The sequence below is a fragment of the Battus philenor genome, unplaced genomic scaffold (genome assembly GCF_028537555.1).
Source record: "Battus philenor isolate CCGP_79_NKW_IND1 unplaced genomic scaffold, ilBatPhil1.0.hap1 SCAF_11, whole genome shotgun sequence".
Taxonomy (NCBI): Eukaryota; Metazoa; Arthropoda; class Insecta; order Lepidoptera; family Papilionidae; genus Battus; species Battus philenor.
Window position 1 is genome coordinate 1,437,629 of NW_027181673.1, and position 20,414 is coordinate 1,458,042.

At 35.9% G+C, this 20,414-nt stretch overlaps 1 protein-coding gene across 1 annotated transcript; it reads left to right on the forward strand.

The window, feature by feature from the left end:
- Positions 1-1,113: 1,113 nt before the first annotated feature.
- Positions 1,114-19,460, forward strand: LOC137930199 (neuroglobin-like). Its single transcript, XM_068773371.1, has 3 exons — positions 1,114-1,514; positions 17,542-17,773; positions 18,640-19,460. Exons 1-3 carry the CDS (start codon positions 1,336-1,338, stop codon positions 18,814-18,816), a joined length of 588 nt encoding a protein of 195 aa, XP_068629472.1. The 5' UTR covers positions 1,114-1,335; the 3' UTR covers positions 18,817-19,460.
- Positions 19,461-20,414: the final 954 nt, after the last annotated feature.

Consider the following 20,414-nt stretch of genomic DNA (forward strand, 5'->3'; position numbering starts at 1 on the left):
AAATTTTAGTGAGGTGACAGTGGCCGAGATTGTGCAACGATTCACAATCACTTAAAATCAACCTTACGCTTACGTGTTTAGGTTTGTATTTCAATAAAATTAAATGCAAAATGTAAAACTACTATGACGTATGTGGACCATAATTACGAAAAAGGACAGCACTATTATCACACAATCGGCTCGGGCGTCATTAAGTTGTGTATGGAGCTGAAGCTAGTGTTGTAAATTAGTTCGATCGTTATCGATTATTATAAAATTGTAATTAAAAAATAAAAGGTTTAAATTGATTAAAAATATTACAGTAAAATTAGAGTTTACGTGATAAATTCTTTTTCTTCCATACTTTAGGGTATAGAGACAATTTTTTCTTTCTGTTTTAAAATCTATTTTGAATACACTAACTTTCACTATTAATCGAGTATTCCAAATATGATCTTAAATATTAGGGAGACCGGAAAGTAATGTTGCATTCTTAAGTTATTTCACGCAACTTCATTTTTAACAATGTTTATTTCTAATCAACAATATATTCACCTTCGTTATCAACAAACTTTTGCCATCTGGTATACAAATCGAAAACAAGTATTCATTATTATCACTTAAATGTTAATTTCTATACTGTTGCTATACAAGCCACCTGAGAAAACCTCATATGCCCACAGCACCTTTAGTAAGCAATGAAAATAATTAAAATTCCATATTCATTTTCGATTTCATTCATGGTCTTTACTACAAGACTAACTTACGAAAACTATTTACAATATATAAATATTGATATTTACAGATGTTTACTTTTATTAAATAATTAATAAAAGTGAATATACATAAAGATTAAAAAGCAACGAATCGGAATAAATAAATTATCGTCATGATTTTAAATAGCGTATCACGTTTCACATCACTAGCGCTCGTGTGCCGCGACGCTTAGAGCAGTTATAAAAATTATTTCGCGCGCTTCACTAGCACCGATTTGACATCGAAACAAAAAAAATATTTAAGAATTAATAATACTATTTTCGTTATTTTTTGATAACGATTATTAGTTTTTCGAGAAATGAATGTGTAAAATCTGTGTAATATTCAAAATCAGATTGTTTATTTATAACTTTTGATTTGTTATAATGTTTTATTATAAAAGTGAGTGTGGCTAAAAGACGTTATAAATTCTTAACATAAACAATAATAAATATTTTGAAACTGTCGTATTTATCAGTAATTAGTTAATATCGGTGTAACAATACAAATCATTTTCAAATCACGTTCATCTTTAAAATTCAATTATAACCAATTAGCTGTGGCTAATTTGAAGATAACAGTGTTGTGTTTATAAGTGCAATGGGTTGCAAGCTGTCTCAGCTGGCGGCGTCGGAGTTCACCAATGACCCTCTGGACCGTCCACCACCAGCTGCTGACCCTCGGTCTCCACTTTCTGCCAAGCAACAGTACTGCATGCTTGCGTCATGGAAGGGAATTTTCAGACAGATTGAGAAGACGGGCATCATACTCTTTGTCAAGTAAACTTTTTTTAAATATTTCTTTATATATTGTCAAAGTTATATTGAGAAACCATGGTTACGTGACAGTTTTTTTTTTTTAATAATTTCAATGTTTTTACATGAATCGTTTGTCTTGTTGTATTTAGATGACCGTTTTATAATGTTTTTCTCATTTATAAATAAATAAATTTTTAGTTATCAGCTAATTATGGGCAAGGCTGTACAGCCACATACACAAAATATTCCATTTTTTTTACGATATTTTCAAGGCAAGCATGTAACATAGTAGACATCATCGCTTAACATCAGCCGAGATAGAGGTCAATTGCTTTTTATATAAAAATAAAAAAATCTATAATAAATAAATGTTACAGCTTGAAAATAAACTACTTTAATATATTTTTGGTAATTTCAAAATCAGGATGCTTTTGGAACTCTAACAGCTTTACGGTGAAGTCTTCCAATACAGGGAAGTCTAATTTGAATTTTTTGTTTTTGTATCAACTTTTTAATCTTTCGACATTTTACTTCGTTTTCAAATAATCGCTTTAAATCAGTTTTTCCCAACGTAAAGCTCACGCCCCACAGGTGGACAATTTAATTGCTAAGGGGAAAATTCGAAACTGGACACAACAATAGTTTAACCCTTTCGCTTTAAAATAATTATATATGTTATATAGAAGGGCGTAAGAAAGTCTTAGATGCAAAGCACGAAAATGGTTGGAAAATACATATATTACTTATAAATCACACACACCAACGAAGACCGGTACAGATGGCGAAACAGCGCTTGACAAACTTTCCAAAAAGGGTCATATTCCTCAGTATTATTGTTGCGGACGGCTGGCATTGCGCAGAGCGGCCATACACAAAGCCCTTCCCCCACTCCTCGCACCCAGAGGGCCTGCGCCGAGCGTGCATACGTGGAACCCCACTCCGCGTCCCACGCCCCGATATCTCTCCCACTAGCGCTCAGGCCAGAATAAATGAAAAGTAGGGACCAGGTTACCGTAACCAATCTCACTGTCAGGAGACACGTGCCGAGAAAGCACGGTACCTTGTAAGATAGTATAGTTACCTTGTAATAATTAGTTGTAGTATGTGTTAATTAGTGTAAACACTTAGTCCGGTCTGGCGTTGAAATCAGGGAGGAGTCAATAGCCTCCCTGATAGGCGGAAAAGATAAACAGTCATTCGTATCTGCAAAAAAATCGCAAAAAGTGCGATAGAAATAAACAAAAAGCAAACACAGTAAATAAATAGATAAAAAAAGACAAAATAGAACCAAAATGATACATAAAATTGTGATAGAAAATAATTATAGGATATAAGTAATAAAAATGTAAAATAAAAATGTAAATTGAAAATGTAAAAAGAAAAAGGGAAAGAATGATAGATGAACAGAGCAAAAGGGAAAGAAAGCAGAAATGTAGCATGAGAGATAGATAATAGACCGAAAGAGAAAGTAAAGTATGAAAGAAGAGAGAGAAAATAAAAAATTATGTGAAAAAATTAAATTGCCAATAAAGTCCCTGTCCCACCAAAGATAGGGGTACGAAAGGCCCCCAATAGAGGGGGCCATAAAAAAAACACTTAGTCAATAAACTTATTTGTTTACTTCATCGTCATGAGTGTTTCTTTTCGGATTCAACCCCGCGATTCACGCTACAGTCCACTAAACGTCAACGTAAAAGGCACCTCAGTGGAACGAGAACGAAGCCTCAATAATTATCATATTCCTCGGGAAACGATGCTAGGAAGATACGAGCGTTCTCTACCAATGAATGTTTCGAGTAAGAAAACCATCTCTCTTCATACCGCTTCACCAGCTTCCTCAACACTCTGGGGAAGTTGTACAAGCGTATTACACTATACGCGTATAAGCATATACTTATAGACTGTATTACATGATGTCGCACATGAAAAACACCTCAACCAACACCATCAGGTTCAGGAGCTGATTGATTTTTCAGGTATCTCCAACAGAGCCTTAAAAGTCCTTATGTCATTCTCCTACTAATGTCCGTTTTCAATACCCTCAACATAAACTGTAACTTCAAAGACTTCTAGAAAGAAGTAGTGGTGATAAGGATTCTTAAGCCCAACAAATCAAAGAACCGTCCTTCTTCATGCTGCCTCATCAGCGCACTCAATACTCTAGGGAAGTTGTATGATCGTATTATACTTTAGTGCCTCAAAGATATCGCGCATGAAATACACCTTCTCCCGGACGAACAGTTCGGGTTTCATAACCATCACCCCTGTGTTCACCAAGTTCATCGTTTTACCGAACACATCCTCACGGGATTCGCACCAAGTAAACCTCTGGACACGTGCGCCATTTTGTTCGATATCGCAAAGGATTCCGACAAAGTTTGGCATTTTTGTCGAATCGTACTTTTCGATACCTTCAGGTATACTCTTCACCCAGGGGCGGCATAATGCACACGGGCGCTGCCGTCTCAGCGGACGCCGCGGCGCTCTTTGTGACAACTAAGAGCATCATTTTGGAGCATCATGGTACAACAATGATATGACAGAGGCAATCAGCCAGCACGGTGGCGACAGTTATCAAACGCGAGCGCCTTATGGGCGGCTTCTATTTCGAACATTTTGTTACAATTCGAAATAAACCTTATTTCACATTTTTAAAATTTAGAAGCGGCCAGACTGCTGCGAGCAATAAGTGTTATTCTGCCGTCATAAGAAGAAAGGCCGTAACTAATACCATACTGTAAGCCATGGTTGCACAGACTTATTAAGACTAGGGGCCACTCGGGCAAATCATAAACTGATTAGACTATTTTGAGACTACTGGCGGGCCGGCCGCCAGAAGTATAAGTAATAATTTTTTTTTATTCTGGAATAGAATTCAATATTTTTCGAATGTACGAGAGTATTATTTATGCTTTTGGCGAGCCACCAGTATTCGACCGGCGGGCCGCGGTCTGTGCATCCATGCTGTAAGCTATACCTACTTATAAAATAGCTTATCGGAATATGAAAAAACTTTCTTGTTACGACGGCAAAGCTAATAGTTATAGCCGCGGGGGGATGGTCAGGCCTAGGGGGCGCCAGGGTTTCTAGCTAGAGCCGCCCCTGTCTTCACCGCCCGACTAATTCAAGAAGGCGTCCTCCAGGTGTCCTGTCTCCTTCTTTTACTTTCTTCGCTAGCAATATCCCCACGGTCTCCAAAGTTAATTTAGACCTCTTTGTGGATAATACTCTACAAATTATGGACACTTTCTCCTACCACGTCTACTTCAATCAGCGAAGACCCGCCTAGGCGAGTGATTTAGAATGGAGAATTGACGCGAATGACAAAAGCCAAGCGATTGTATTCTCTGAAATCTCCCAAGCAGTCCATAAGCATAATCACCACGCCAACGGGAGTGTAATACGATGGCGTGTTTTAAATTTTTTAATAGTTCACGGTTCCTTTCGTTCCTTGAACTCTGTTCCAATGAAGCTATAAAAGCCCCCGGGGTCGGCATCAACATCATCCAAAACAACAGATAAATTGTCTATGCAGCTAATGTCGCTACTAATATAATGATCTTATATGATAATGTCATTTATACATACATTATCATCACCTGTCACATATCGGCTGCCTACTCTACTTTTACCCTTTAACCATGTCCATCCATCGTTAGCCATATTTTATCCAAATACATGTGATTTTTTATGTTCGTTGATTTACAATACAAGGTAAATAAATTGATAAAAATAAATACATCTTTGTTGTTTATACAATACATATTTTTTTCTTATTTGGTATCGAAAGGCGATACGTGTATTAAATTCTAGATCTTTTCAAATCCATCCATAGCTCTGTCTGTAAGAAATCGTAGATTGACTGAGAGACTGAGATCCAGTTTATCGGTATTCTGCAGACTGCATTTTAAAAAGTGTGCAAAAGAACTACAAGTAATTTATCCATCTCCTTTTTTTCATCGGACAACAAGACGTACGGATTCACGACACCCGTACACGGTTGGAATTTCTACCACACGCACTAAGTGTTTTGCTAATATTTTTATAGTACCAACAACCTAGGAGTGGAAGAACCTACCGCCATCATTGTTTCCAACCGATTATAATGTATAACTATAATAGATCTTCTTGTCTCGAAGACTGATCTTGAAGGTGATCAGGTCAGGTCCGAATCACGCGTTACCACAATAGTCGAAGGAAAACATAGATGGCATATCAGTGCGACAAAGTTTCCAAAAAGGATCACGATCTCCTATAGTGACTGATACGACGCAAGAAGAAGGATTGATAAAACACTTACCTTGGGTTCCCAAAATCCAAGGGTTGGTTGTTAATATTTTTATAGTGCGAACAGTCGAGGAGTGGAACCACCGACAGGCGTCATTGTTTCCAACCAATTATAACTTAGAAGTCTTCAATACGCGAGTAAATAGGTATCCTCTTGGCAAGCATGTAGCATCTTAGACTCTTATTAGGCTAGACGGAGGTCAAATGCTTCGCCTATAAAGAATAAAAAACAAAACTTTTTTTTGCGAAAGTGGACATCTCTTCATTGATACTACCTTTTCTATTTCGCGAGGAATTTAAAATTGACCCAACCAATATATTGACTGGACTACAAAAATGTTTATCTCGGGCCGAATGCGACTCGCGAACTAGACACCCTTGACTTTAACAACCAATTTTATTGTAATTGTATTGTTTCTATTTTTTTAAGATATATGTATAATAGTGTATTATATATCCAGGGCTTTGAAATACTAAAATTCTGATGCAATATCTCGTTCAATCTCGTTAATATTAATGGGTAAGATTCACCATACTTGGTTCAAAATTTCTTCTAAGACGTTTGCGGTATACGATTAAATTCATTAAGGAAAGACTTAAAAGTACATTAGTTAGGATTCTTTCATGGTCATTTCAGCCGTGGAACCTTCACTAGGTACAGGTCTACTTTATAGATTCCCAATAGGACCGGTTTAAATCGACCCATATCCAGAATCTCCTGACGACTTAAACGAGCTCGTCTATCCGTATGTGTGGACGTCCTGCGATACACTTTAGGGGCCGTGGTCTCCACCTTAGAAATTTAACGCCCAAGTGAACATCTGTTCGGCGCATTTTGGGCCGCTGACATAAACCAATCACATCCACTAAGATATCTTTGCTTATCGAGCATTTTTTTACCAGATTGGAAAGCCGCCAAGCTTTCAGATAGCTAGTGCAGGATACTTTCAATAGTGTTTAGGCAAAAAAGCTCCCCCATATTGCATAAGCTATAGTCGAGAGAGACCAGTGGCGAACATAAAGGACGCCCGAAAGATATTTTTTTTTTTGGTTTCGTGGGTAAATCATTCGAATGTTCAAGATAGCCTGCCTCTGGGAGGAAGGCTATCTTGAATCTTAGAGTTATGTGAGATTCCTGCTCAATAAAACCCTCTCAATGATCGCCCTCTACGATGTGGAGACCGCAGTATATCGCGTTCTGGGATCACCACGCAATCTTACCTTGCGCTTTGTCATTTTAAAACTCGAAACCTTCGTCGTGCTATCACGATGATTCGAAACCACATCGATCCATCGTCCGCCTCAGAGTCGTTGCTGCTTGTGGGAGTTTAGAGCCCCTTCCCTAAAAGCAGGCGACTCCGAAGGCCCCGTTTCTGAGAGGGGAACACCAATCTCAGGAAGGCCGTCGAGAGCCACGTTCCTGCGATGATGGCGACGTCTCTGAGCGATATCGAGTGCGATGTCCTCTGCCGATCCCGTTTGGCCGCCTCCTTCTGGACCATGACAGTCTCGCAGAAAGAGACCACAGCCCTCCACGCCAACACAAAACCAACCCTTACGTCCTTTAGTAACCTAACACTTGTATCTTCTCCGATGAAGTAATAAGTAAGAAATAGTTTTAGTTTAGTATATATTTGTTTATACATTAATTCATTTATAAATTTTACAAAACTTCTAGCTTTATGATCTTTTATCGTTCTAATGCCCACTGTTTTCCTCACGCTGCTTTGCTTGGGGCAGGGAGGTTACAATACGAGTGTAAATATTTTTTTCTATTTTTACTGCTCTTTCTCCTTTCTTTCCTCAAGTCTTTTATTTCTTGATGTTTTGATCTTCTTTCACACGTCGCCTTTCTTTCACTCGTCTACATTCCTGGTTTTCTTTGTTTAGATTTTTTTGCTTATACTTTTTATTTGTTTATTTATTCAATGACACGAATTTTTTATTCTTACTCTTTTTATTTTTATTATCATTTACGTTATGTTTTCTTAAAGACAGGTTTCATCCGATCCTTTATTTTAATCCTTTTTTATGTTCCTAGCAATGATCTGTTGCACCACTTTTCTGCAGAACCTTATAAATGGAGGACGTCATTTGTCTTCGCCCATTAGGGAGGTGAAACTTTCCTCTTCCACTTTCTTACTCACCTCAACCTCAAGAGCAAGACGGAGAGAGTGAGGTTATTGTTATTAACACAGTATGCATGTGTTACTCTGGAACCGAACCCGAGACACGGGATCTTAAGTTCTATATCACTAACACTATATGTAAAATTAAAAGTGTAGAGACGATCGATACGTAATTAATGCAGAGACCGGTGTATCGGAGAAATAACCTAATTAGCAGTTTCTCATTTTACAAGCACTATATTGAATTTTAAAACGCTCGTCTGGGAGACGAGGGTAGAACGCGTTTATATCAATTTATTAGTTCTACCCCACCATTAGGTTTTATAAAAGTATAATACAGGATGATTGGTTATTGATGTAAAAATTAAGGGGTGAATTTATAGCTTATTTGTGTTTCTTTCTATTGTTAAGTAGTCGTTATTTCTTATTATGTTATCCTTGTGACATTAAATAAAGTAATAACACTAATGATGTCTTTTCATATAACATATACAGGATGATTGGTTATAGGTTCAAAAGCTTTAAAGCATTCATTTCAAATCAGCCTGCATAAAGATCAAACTCAAATGTGAAACATATATATCGGAGTGCAACGGATCAATAACTTGTATTGCTACAAGTTCTGCAGGGACAGATAGTAAAAAAAGTTAAATTTTTAAGCTTCCCACGGTTGGATAAAACTTAATAAACCTACATAAACGAAGAGCGCACAATAATATATACAAAACAGTGAAGTAATTAAAATTTGATAATGATTGCGATACAAAATAAACTGGGACAAAATATCCAACTTAAAGAAAGAGATCACTCGCGGAATCCAACTCGTTTGCGTTCAGAAAGCTCAAAAACATCTCGTTCAAAATACCGCAACGTTTGAAGACAAAGGTCTATATCCAATGTGTGTTGTCCAAGATGTGGTCACTTACTACTGGTCTCATAAAAAATCTCAAGGTCACCTAGAAGAGAGCAATGGAAGGGGTTATGCATGGAGTTTCGCTGCGTGAACAAATCAAAAATGAGATCCGCAGAAGAACCAAGATCATAGACGTGGGGCGAAAAATTGCTTGTATAAAGTGGCATTGGATGTAACACATCGATATTGCATCCGATGGAAGTTGAAGCCATCTACTAGATGAACAGACGACATAGTAAGGGGCAGCACAGGGCCGGTCATCACTGCTATCTTCAGATACTTCTATGCCTTCCAGTGGGCGACTATCAACTTAAAAGATGAATAATGTTCGTGGACCAAGTCCATCTGGCAACTGAGTATAGCCAGGTACAGGTCTGACCTTCCCAACGTCCATAACGAAAAAGATATTTGTTCCTTAAAAAATAGAATCCCATATCTGTTAGATATAAAAACACCAAGCGTACTACATTCTAAATATTGTTTTTATATTATTTGATAAGAAGAATTGCTAGTCCGAAGAATGGGACACATCACTCGTGAAACTGATGGCCATTGGAGCTCTGTAAGCTGACTGAAGGTCTACTAGGTCTCAGGAAGTCGTTGGATACGGGCAGACCAAGACCGGTCATCTTCTTAATTGGGGAAGATCTGTGCCTTGCAGTGGGCATCCATCGGCTCAAAAGAAGGAGATGGATATTTATATAGGATGCTCTACATAAATTTATATGTGCTATGCATTCACCCCTTTTTACGTATGACTAATCACCCTGTCAAAAGCACATAGTAAATTAACAAGTCAATTGAGGAAAGGAATATCTCGGCCATCATGCAAGACGAAGGGGAGAGAGAATGCTTCCTCAGCTACTGCAGGAAGGTGGTAATAAATGCAATAGGTAAAAATAAAACAAACACTAAAATATAGAAATAAAAGGAATATAGTAGTACCAAAAATAGTGCAATAAATAGTATAATATAAGATGATAATTACAAAGAAAATACGTGTTAAATATTTGAACAATAAATAATGTTGCAAAATAAAATAGTAAGGAAACCTAGAATGTAGTGGTTGAGGATGGATGTATGGCTAATGGAATGAAAGAGAAAGACTGGGAAAATTGTAGAATGAAAGAAATAGTACGACAGATAAGATGATACATGAAAGAGAAGAATGATAATAATAAAAAATATTAATAAATTACTAGAATTAAAAAGTCCCTGTCCCACACGAGATAGGGGAACGAGAGGTCCCCAACAGCGGGGAGCATAAAAAAAAAGTCAATTATTATCTTTATATAATACATGAGTGTTAGTAAAATATAAAATGTTACAAGCAAATGACAACAATTTTTTTGTTGTTGTTACTTATGTAGGGATATGTACATAAAACACCAATTCCACCGGCTCGTTTGGTTGTGACGTCACTGTCACGTTACAGTGAAGCGATTAAAGTATTGTCTACACTGACGAGTACAGTCGCGAACAGAAAGCTTTTGTTCTCACCACTGATATGTACACAGAACATTCCAGAGTATTTCAAATTAACAATTGCTCTTATAGATATATTAGTCTATTTAACTCGTTTTATTTAATGAATATGACAAATGTGATCCAGATGGACCGCAAGGATTTACAGGAAACTCGACAGAGTAAGTATTAAGTTGACATAAAAATGGAGATTCACAATTCAATAGGAGATGTAGAGCATCCGTCAATTTTATTTATTTTTTATTTATTTAATACTGTTTATTGTACACGCTAGGATACATTTGAATAATTTCATAATAATAAACAAAAGAGTACAATGGGCGGTCTTATCACACGAGGCAATCTCTTACATACAACCATAGTATGGAAATGGTAGAAGTGCAAATAATGGGTAATTATCGTGTACAAAACATACATATATACAAACATATGCACATAAACACACATACTTAAAATACATATTCTAAATATAAACATCGAACTGATTTGGATCGCACTTGCCTCAGAAAGAATAAACAAAATGGGTAGAAAAAGAAATGAATTAACAGATAAATAATCATAGTTCTAGTAAATAGTGTTTAATCATTTTATTAAAAATAGGTAGTGAGTTAGCACGTGTTATATTCAGCGGTAAATCATTCGATATTCAAATGGCCTGTGTGGTAAAAGATTTATTTTTCAATGACATCCCTGCTATTAAAATATATTGTTGTTCTTAAATTCTTTTTTATTTTCTTTATGTTTTCAGCCTATAGACGAAGATTTACTGCAAGGAAAAGGTCTCCACAATAGAACGCCGCTATATCCGATCTACCCTCATCTAGCGACTTACCTTATCTATATCATCAGTTCACCCAAACTGAGTTACTATTAACGTTTTACAATGTAATACTATAACAATAATAATTAATAATGCAATAATATTTAATTTAAGTGTAAAAAAATGCACTTTTTCACACTTCATCTTTAACATCCGTAATGGGGAATTTTCTAGACGATTTTCTTAATCTGTGAGTCGTCATTGTCGCATAGGCCTCTCCAAATAATATATATGGGGAAATATATTTTTACGGCCCCCGCTATTTGGGGCCTCTTGTACCCCTAACTAGTTTAGAATAGTGATTTTATTTTTTTAATAAATTTTTCACATAATTTCCTGACTTACATTTCATCTGTCTTACCCTTTCCGGGGATATATCATAATCGTCATGGCAGGCGGTTTGGTAAAAGTAGTTTAGTATTATGGCACACTGAGGACACTGCTCCATCCTCTAAAAACTTTATGAGCAGTGGCAATCCTATATAATTATTGCACAGTGTCGAACCTGCGACAAACGATCGCAAGTCTCATTCCTCTACCGCTGGGGTATGACTGCCCGATATAACCTTATTTGATCCGCTGAAATCCATCCACAGCGCTTTTAATTAACTAACCAATCAATTCTCATGTTCTCTTTTTAAAAAAATCAATTAGTAGTTTAAACTCAATCGCAATTTAAATTTCGATATTTAGATATAAATTTGAAATTTGAAATTTTTTTCGAGTTTTGTAAATATTATCAATGGAAATGTCTAATGTATAGCTTCGTTCTCATGGTCAAGATATTTCATTTACGAAAAAAGTACTAAAAGAACAATTTTCTCCCAACATCACGCAGTAATTAGCACGTAAAAATGAAACGCGGTTACGAATTTTGTACTGTTTGTCGGCAGTACAAGGTTTTGTCAACAATTGCTTTCTACTTCAAGGTTAGTTTGATTAAATATTTTTTTTTAAATCGTTCAAGTAGATGACAATGGATTTATTTTATTCTTTATAAGCGAAACACTTGACATCTGTCTTACCTGATGTTTATTGACAAGGTCTAAGATATATAGTTGTGTGGAAACAAATACGCCGATAGGATGTTCCTCGGCTGTTCTATAAAAGTATTAAGGAAGGAATTTCAACCATGTGCGGAGGTCGTGAATCCTTGCGACTTGTTGTCCAATGTAATAAAGGAGATCAGGGAATTATTTGGTGTAATTCCGCTGCACATTCTCCAAAATGCAGTCTGTAGAACACCGATATACTGGCAACATTTCGCCGTTGCTCCAAGCTTGAACGCTTAATGCTCACCAAAGTATCTTTACCTTTCAGCCTCTAGGCTCGTGTCTATATAGAGTCCAAAACTAATAATGTATCTTTATGCTAAAATTTATATATTTATAAAAAAGTACGGCAGACACACCAAAAATACAATAATTAAAAATAAACCAATACGCCAAAATTTTTCAAAAAGTTAACAAATGCTTAATGGGTCTGTGTATATGCCTATATATTAAATTTCCAAGAGAACTTCCTTGTCTTACTTTTAAATCAAAATTAAAAATATATCTATACAAATATCTGAAATTGGTGTGTCTGTTTGTAATATTTTAATTACCGCTGTTTACATGAATAAAATTTTTTTTTTTTAAATTTTTATGTTTGTTTGTTCAGGCTAATATTTGAAATGGCTGGATCGATTTTAAAGGGAATAATGCCAGTAGGTAGTAAAAATTGAATAAACTAAATTATTTTACGCTTAAATCCACGCTAAGTCATGGGCAGAACCAGCAATAAATAAATGAACCAAGATGATATATTGACAAGGGTAGAGTTGCAGTAATCCTGTTATCTAAATGTGTGCAGAATAAACTAGATCTCTACCACGAGGCATTTACATACGTTGTGAGATCTCTTTTTATTTACTGGGAGAAAAGGGAGGGATCTTTTAGATAGACACAAGATACCTCACCCTCTGGAGGAACGACAAGGTTATGTGGGATTTCCTCGAACAAAAATCAACTTAGTGGTCGCTCCTTCTAGGGGATCCTCTAAGGAAATCGCAGGTGTGTTCAGTACCGAGACATTCGGGGGGTAGCTGAAGATCCTTAGATATCGATGCTAAGAAACCTAGCTTGAATCTGACCATTCTACAATAAAGCGTAAAACCGACGGTAACAGTGACTGTCATTAATAATGATTGTTATTCGGATCACGTACGCGGTGCGTCAACGCACACGCTACCGTCGGTGACCATTGACAAGACATAAAAGGTAGCGGTAAGGATGTGGTTACATGAAATCCCAATTACTCAACCTATAACTGCATTCGGAAATACTTTCGCGAATAACTGCTCGTTTGTTTTTATTAAACGGTTTTATTTAGTTTGACCCGTACGGAATTTATTTGTTTATTTATTTGGGTCAAAATTAGAAATTGAAATTTAAACACCTTCCCGTTGTCAGATTGATCTGAAATTTGGTACACACATTTAATTTAGATGACAATACAATATAATAAAATCAATAACATTATAAAACTAAGATGGCCGCCGATACAAAATGGCGGATTACGTATTTTTCCTTAACCCCCTCAATATGGGTATCAAATGAAAGGGCTGCACTAGTAAAACACGATGATTATGTCAAAATTTAAAATTCAAGATGGACGCCGTTCCAATATGGCGGACTAGGTACATATTTTTCCACAACCACCACAATATGGGTATCAAAAAACCGTTTAACTTAAAAGTTTTTTAAATGTATTTATGTTATTGACTTTACAAGTTTTGTTGTTTTACAAGAGACAACACCTAACGTGCTGGAGCACAAAAATTAAATCGCTTGGATGAAAGATAGACACAGTTTATTTTAAAAGTCATCCGCCTACAACTTCAGACATACCAACGCCGTAATAAATTATTTGTTATGCGAATGAAATAATGTTTACGTAAAACTTTCACTACTCATTTATACATATTAAACATTGATTCAAAATTAAATTAAAATAGTCTTTAATTCAATATTCCATCAAACAATAAATATTTAATACAAATTCACAAACAACAACACATATGTCACTTGATGCCGTTCGCCATTTTTATATTTCATAATATTTTTCGGCGTGAGACGCGGTTTTGACAACCGCTTAGAAATCATACGCCGCGCGTCCTAAGTTTTTGCGCATGCGTAGACCGATGGATTGACAGATAAGCGAAAGCATTTTGACTATTGTGATTATTTTGCTACAGTTTTATTATTAAACACTTGCACAGCCTTTCAACCGGGACATCTATTAATACCAGAAGTCATTACTCTGTCGCATTTCAGTACAAAAAATAAATTTATGTGACCTATTTCATAGTTATTGATATAATCATTGATTAAACTTAAAATAAATGAATTTATATATCGGGCATATATTCGTCCAAGAAGGTGGTGCACTTCTTGTATAGGCGTCCCCTGAGGAAATTATCTCGAAACAGAGAAACACCCTGTACCTAACAACCAAGCTGATGAACAAGTTCTCATAAGACCAAGGGATGCAGGTTCAAGGACGCTCATCATCCACGAGGCTCAGGGGCTATGGAGCGAGGTGGTCATCGTTGTCCGTTGAACAACAGACACTCTCAGGCTGTGTAACAGTGTTCATCATGCGGTAGCAATATCATGTCACACACGTGCGTGTATTGCACGGACGAGACTAAAGATGCGATCGCAAGGTTCATCGATGTGAAAACGGCTACCACCACAGAGATACTGGCGCACAATTTGAGGATGCCAATATGGAGTAGGGATGAGGAAGTGGTCGGACGAAACATAGTTTTAAAACCTGGAAATTGATACCAAGATACCAATGATTTAAAAAAAGAACAATAATTAGTTGACTTTAATTTATTTATAAATAGTTTAAGAGACGTAAACACTATCATGGAAAAACGTGAGTAAAAAATAAATTCCATAATATTAAATGTAATTGTAAAAACAAAGGTATGAACGCTAATGTCTGTGTGAATATAGATTCTAAAAAAAAATTATGATATGTATACACTGACCGCATCAACTAGTCTAGTAATCTATGGGGGAGGCCTAAGTCCAATCGTTCACGTTCTATGACTCAAATTATGATAATGATCCAGCATATGATTTGGCACATCTGGTAATAAAGTAAGATTTACTGAATTCGGTTTTTGTGGAGCGTTTTCTTAACATACTCTTGCAATAAAACAATAAAGCTTTGCTTCTGAAAAAAAAATATTTTTACACGTACTTAGATTACATGTGTCTCACTTGAAAACAAAGGAACGATATTTAAAGTTTATTTTTTCCTTTTTATTATTTTATATTTTTATAACCTTTTAAAACGAAAATTTTATGATAAATTAATACAATGACATATGATAGTCTTGTCCAAAAACCACAGTAAAGAAAAATAGTTTCTTTATATATATGTAAGTACGAAAGATATTTCGAACGTGCCAATTCAAATGTCGGAACCACAGTACATTAATTTAGTTGGAAAACCAAATTTTCCATCATGCAAATGTTTAATAGATCGATTGACAGTTTCAAAACGTTCCATAAACTTTAATTTCCCAGTGTTAAACTGCAGTTCAATCAACACAAATTCAGGAACAAACTTTCACCGGCATCGATTGCTTGTTCCAAGGCGTCTGTTTCCAAACTATGCGTTATAATTAGTTAGTACTTTGTTCCAGCTAGACCAGGTACAACTCTAATTGAAGTTCTAAACACAATTGCAGACGGAACATTGATACAGGGTGATTGGCTTTCCGTGTAACTTTCCTCTGAACACTTGAAATTATATATACAATGGTATAGGTCGTTTACTGTTAAATATACACTACACGCAATCGAAAAACAAATTGTTTCAGACATATTAAACAATGTTATATAAAAAAAGGAGTTTTCTATCTATCTTGTTTATATTACACTTACAGAACATATAATTCTGTCGCATCCCAATTGAAAAAATAATAATAAAACATACGTCAGAGCGATATGCTATATGAATGCGAGACGTGGAAGATCACGAAAGATATTTCGCGTCAGCTCCAAGTCTTCGTTAACAACTGTTTTTGACATATTCTCGGGGTATACTGGCTTGAGAAAGTCTCCAACGTAGATCTCTGGAAACGCTGCGGTGAGATGCCAATTAACCAGCAGATCAAACGCCACAGGTAAAACCGGATAGGCCACACAACTCCGAAGACACCGGAATGAAATCCTCAAGAAAAGCGAAGACGTGGCCGCCCAAGGCAAACCTGGCGCCGGACAATCATTGCAGAAGTGAAGGCAGTTGGAATGACGTGAAGAGAAGTAAAGATGGCGACGTACTGTGGACGCCCTCTGCCCCATCTTGGGGACAGAAATAAATGACGTCAGAGCGATAATTTTATGGTTTAATTGTAAATAGATGAAAAACTAGCGTTTTTTTATTAAATGAAATAATTCATATACGCCTTTAAAGATTTTAACCTTATAAACAATCATCCTGTATATATACAAGGTTTATCAAGGAGAGCTTTATTTAAAGACAACGTCGTCATAGAATATCATACATCTGCTGGTTTAATTACGTTAATTAATCGATCGAATAATTTAATAATACAAAAAAATACATTTACAACAATACTTAATATTTACAATAACAAAATTAAATTTATAATAAATGCAATAGATATTATTTGTTTATATGTTTCATAAAGAGACAAATAAAGAGGGCAATACTCGGAGTTTCGCTGCGTAATCTAATCAGATACTAGGAGTTCTGCATCCGAAGGCTCATCACCAATGTAGCTAAAGGAATTGTTCAGTGGGCACATCGCTCATGTATCCGATGGCAATTGATTCACAAGTAGTTACCACGACCCGACAGTCGCGAGAAGTCCCATCATCATGGTGATGTTTGGGGGAGCCATATGCCTTGCAGTGATCGTCCACTGACTGAAAAGAAAATGATATATTTGATGAAATTACATCTTTAATGACAACTGTGTACGGTATTACACTACCAAAATAATAGCTCTAAATTATAATGTAATCAATTTTAATAGGTCATTATAGAAAAACTTGTTATAAAATTCTATGATAGTCTAAAATACAACAAAAAAATAATACTACCATTTTATAGATAGAATATAAAAAATTGCACCTTTTGTTTCAGTAATGAATTATTAAAATATTGCAGACATTCGGAATTTTTGATGCCAATATATATTTTCATAGTGCAAGTTCAACAATGGCAGTGCACTGAAAGACGATAGGTATTCCTGAATAAAAATAAAGTGATTACCCTGATCTCACGCGTACATTCCAAGTAGAGATTCAAACAAAAAATATTTAAAAAAATTAACTATTCCCTACGAAAAGTCCTAACATAATTCTGATTTAATAAATCTTCCAGATTGTTCCAAGAAAACGAAGATCTACTCCACCTGTTCGAAGACTTCCGTCACCTGCAGACGGTGGAGGCGCAAGTCAGCTCTACTGAGCTAGCGGAGCACGCCACAAAGGTGATGCACACCCTGGACGAAGGCATCAAAGGCCTGAGCGACATGGACTCATTTTTCGCCTACGTCAGACATGTTGGCGGCACACATACCCAAGTACCTGGATTCGTTGCCGAGAATTTTATGGTGAGATTGAATTTATTTCTTTATATAACGTCACTATTGTATCTCTTTAATGTCTAATGTCTCTATCTTACTCACTTCTAAAAAAGAAATTTCTTGGTCTTAACCATCAACATCATCGTTGCAATCATCGGACGTCCAGCGTGGACATTGAGCGATTCTTGACGACCTTACGTTATCTGTCAACCTTGTGGGTCTCCACCCCAGAACCTAAACGATCCATAACGAGAGATCTATGTTTGAGATTTTTCTACGAAATCTGTAGACGAAAGAAAATAACCTATAATTTTCGCAGAACCAACAATAATAGATAAAGACAGATATAATAAACAAGAGAAACGGGACATGGAAACCTGAAGTTTTTTTTTTAGTGTTGCATCGTAATTATTTGCCTATTGGCTTTAACAGTCTAGCCATATTCAAGATTGTTGAGCGTTGAAAGCGCTTAGTCTAAACTTAATTGCTGTAAGTCTAGAAGTACCTAGGGAGCGAAAAATCATCTAATATAGAGTTGTCAAAATATTTCTCCACTACTGATATCCCAGATTGGCTAGTTAAAGTGGCAGTTAACAAGCCACTTAGCCCAGAATCAGTCGCTGGATGGGTTTGGTAGTGGAGAACACACCGGCAAGCGCAGCCTGGGACATCTTTGTCGGAAGACGACTAAATGCACACCTCTTTCAAAATCTTTAAATATATTTGGGAGAAGCGTATGCCCAGTTGTGGTCGACCTACGGCTGAAGACAGTTACAAAGCGAGATCTTTTCATTGCACTGCGGTTAGGTTGACCCCGTAATTTTTGACTTTGGTACAGTTAAAATAATATTTTTTCTAAAATGAATAAATAGTAATATTTATTTTATTTGCAGAAAATCGAGCAACCATTCCTCGAAGCGGCCAAGACTACTCTGGGAGACAGATACACGCCAAACATCGAAAATATATATAAAATCACTATCAGATTTATATTAGAGAACCTCGTGAGAGGATTCGAAGAAGCCTGCAAAGAGAAAGAGAACGGAACGAATCATACTAAAAACACTTAAATGATGGAGCACTTTTCATTTCATTTTTAAATTTACCATAACTATGAAATACAAATTAGCATTGAAAATACTGTACAAAACAATATGTATCTTATATGTAAGATCACAAAGCATGTGTTGAATTATAAAAATTAAATACTAAGCGAATAAATTATCTTTATCTCTTTAGTTCACTATGAAATAATAAATTATAAATATAATACTAAATATCACTTGAACTACTCTATATTTACACTTACTATTCATGACGAGGTATTAAATTTTGGAAAGTGAACTTTTTAAAAAAAAAACTAAGTTCGTATTATTCTAAAGTGGAAGTAGGCGTGGCACATCGCTTGTCCAACCTATGACCGCGGGCGTCAAAAGGTTCTCCGGTAGACGCGGTTTTGGAACGCACCCTACTAGGTAGACCGTCATGGTTAAGGTCCCAAGAAGTAGCTGGATGCAAGCAGCGCAGGTCCGGTCATCATGACGATCTTTGAGGCAGACTTAAGCCTTACAGTTGGCGACCATCATCAATATGGAAAAGTAGATTTGTGCGTATATGGTAGTAATTTTAGACCGTAGATTTCAGAACAGAACCTGACATTGTTATTTTAATTATTCGAATAGTTAATAATAAATACAAATTTTCTCTTGATACACATTAGTGAGTATCATTATTTAATAAATGATATTTACCTTCATTACCGTCAACTCTCTCAAATATCGCTGCAATGAGCGGTCGATGGACTATGTCGTAGTTCCACTTAGTGTGTGGTCTATCAACACTACGTCTACCGACTCTTGGTTTCCACTTGAGGATCTGTTGCATACATGCTACATTAGCGAATCTCCTCATTTATTCCTTATCTCTCTCCTTGATCTTCCAGGAGATCCGAGCATAACCCTTTCCATTACTCTCTAGACGGCTTCTCAGGTCCATGTCGTCTTCGGCAAAACACACTAGTCAAAACTCTTTTTCTTTATTCACTTATATATATTTCAAAGTTTGTTACAGGTCTCAAAAAGCTGTCTTATGTAATAGATTTGTTTAGGCCTTTTTGTTGTTAGGACCTCTAAAACATGTTTCCCAAGAGTTTGTCAAGTAAATAAACCTCTTAAAGAAATACTTTTCGACGTAGCCCGTGGCTGGATTAAGTTCTTAACAACTCAGCCATCCTCCCTACCTCCGAGTGAGGAGGGATTACCTCTTGGTGTTTACACCACTCTCGATTCATGTTGCAAAAAAAACTAAAAAGTTTCAGTCATACAAAAGTAAATTAAATTATTATATCCTGTATTTTATAATGTACGGGACATATATTGATTCTGTAAACGAAATTTAGTTTACTTATTTATTATTTGATTTAATCTACTCTCACTCAAAGGAGACCAAAAAGGCATCGTACCGAAAAGATTTAATGTATCAAAATCCTTGATGAATCTGGTTTGAATGAATCTTTTCCATTATGTGACATTTCATGCGTAAAAACCAAAAATTAAAAATATATATGTATTAAAGGTACCTTCCACTGTTATTGTAAGAATTTAAAATATATATTTACCTCTATCATTACTCGAAGTTATTGTCACATTAAAGTTATTTTTTAAATTTA

Coding starts and splice junctions, on each gene's coding strand:
- LOC137930199 (XM_068773371.1), top strand. CDS start 1,336: ATGGGTTGCAAGCTGTCTCAGCTGGCGGCGTCGGAGTTCACCAATGAC. Junction 1,515..17,541: donor GGCATCATACTCTTTGTCAA/GTAAACTTTTTT, acceptor TAAATCTTCCAG/ATTGTTCCAAGAAAACGAAG. Junction 17,774..18,639: donor TCGTTGCCGAGAATTTTATG/GTGAGATTGAAT, acceptor TTTTATTTGCAG/AAAATCGAGCAACCATTCCT.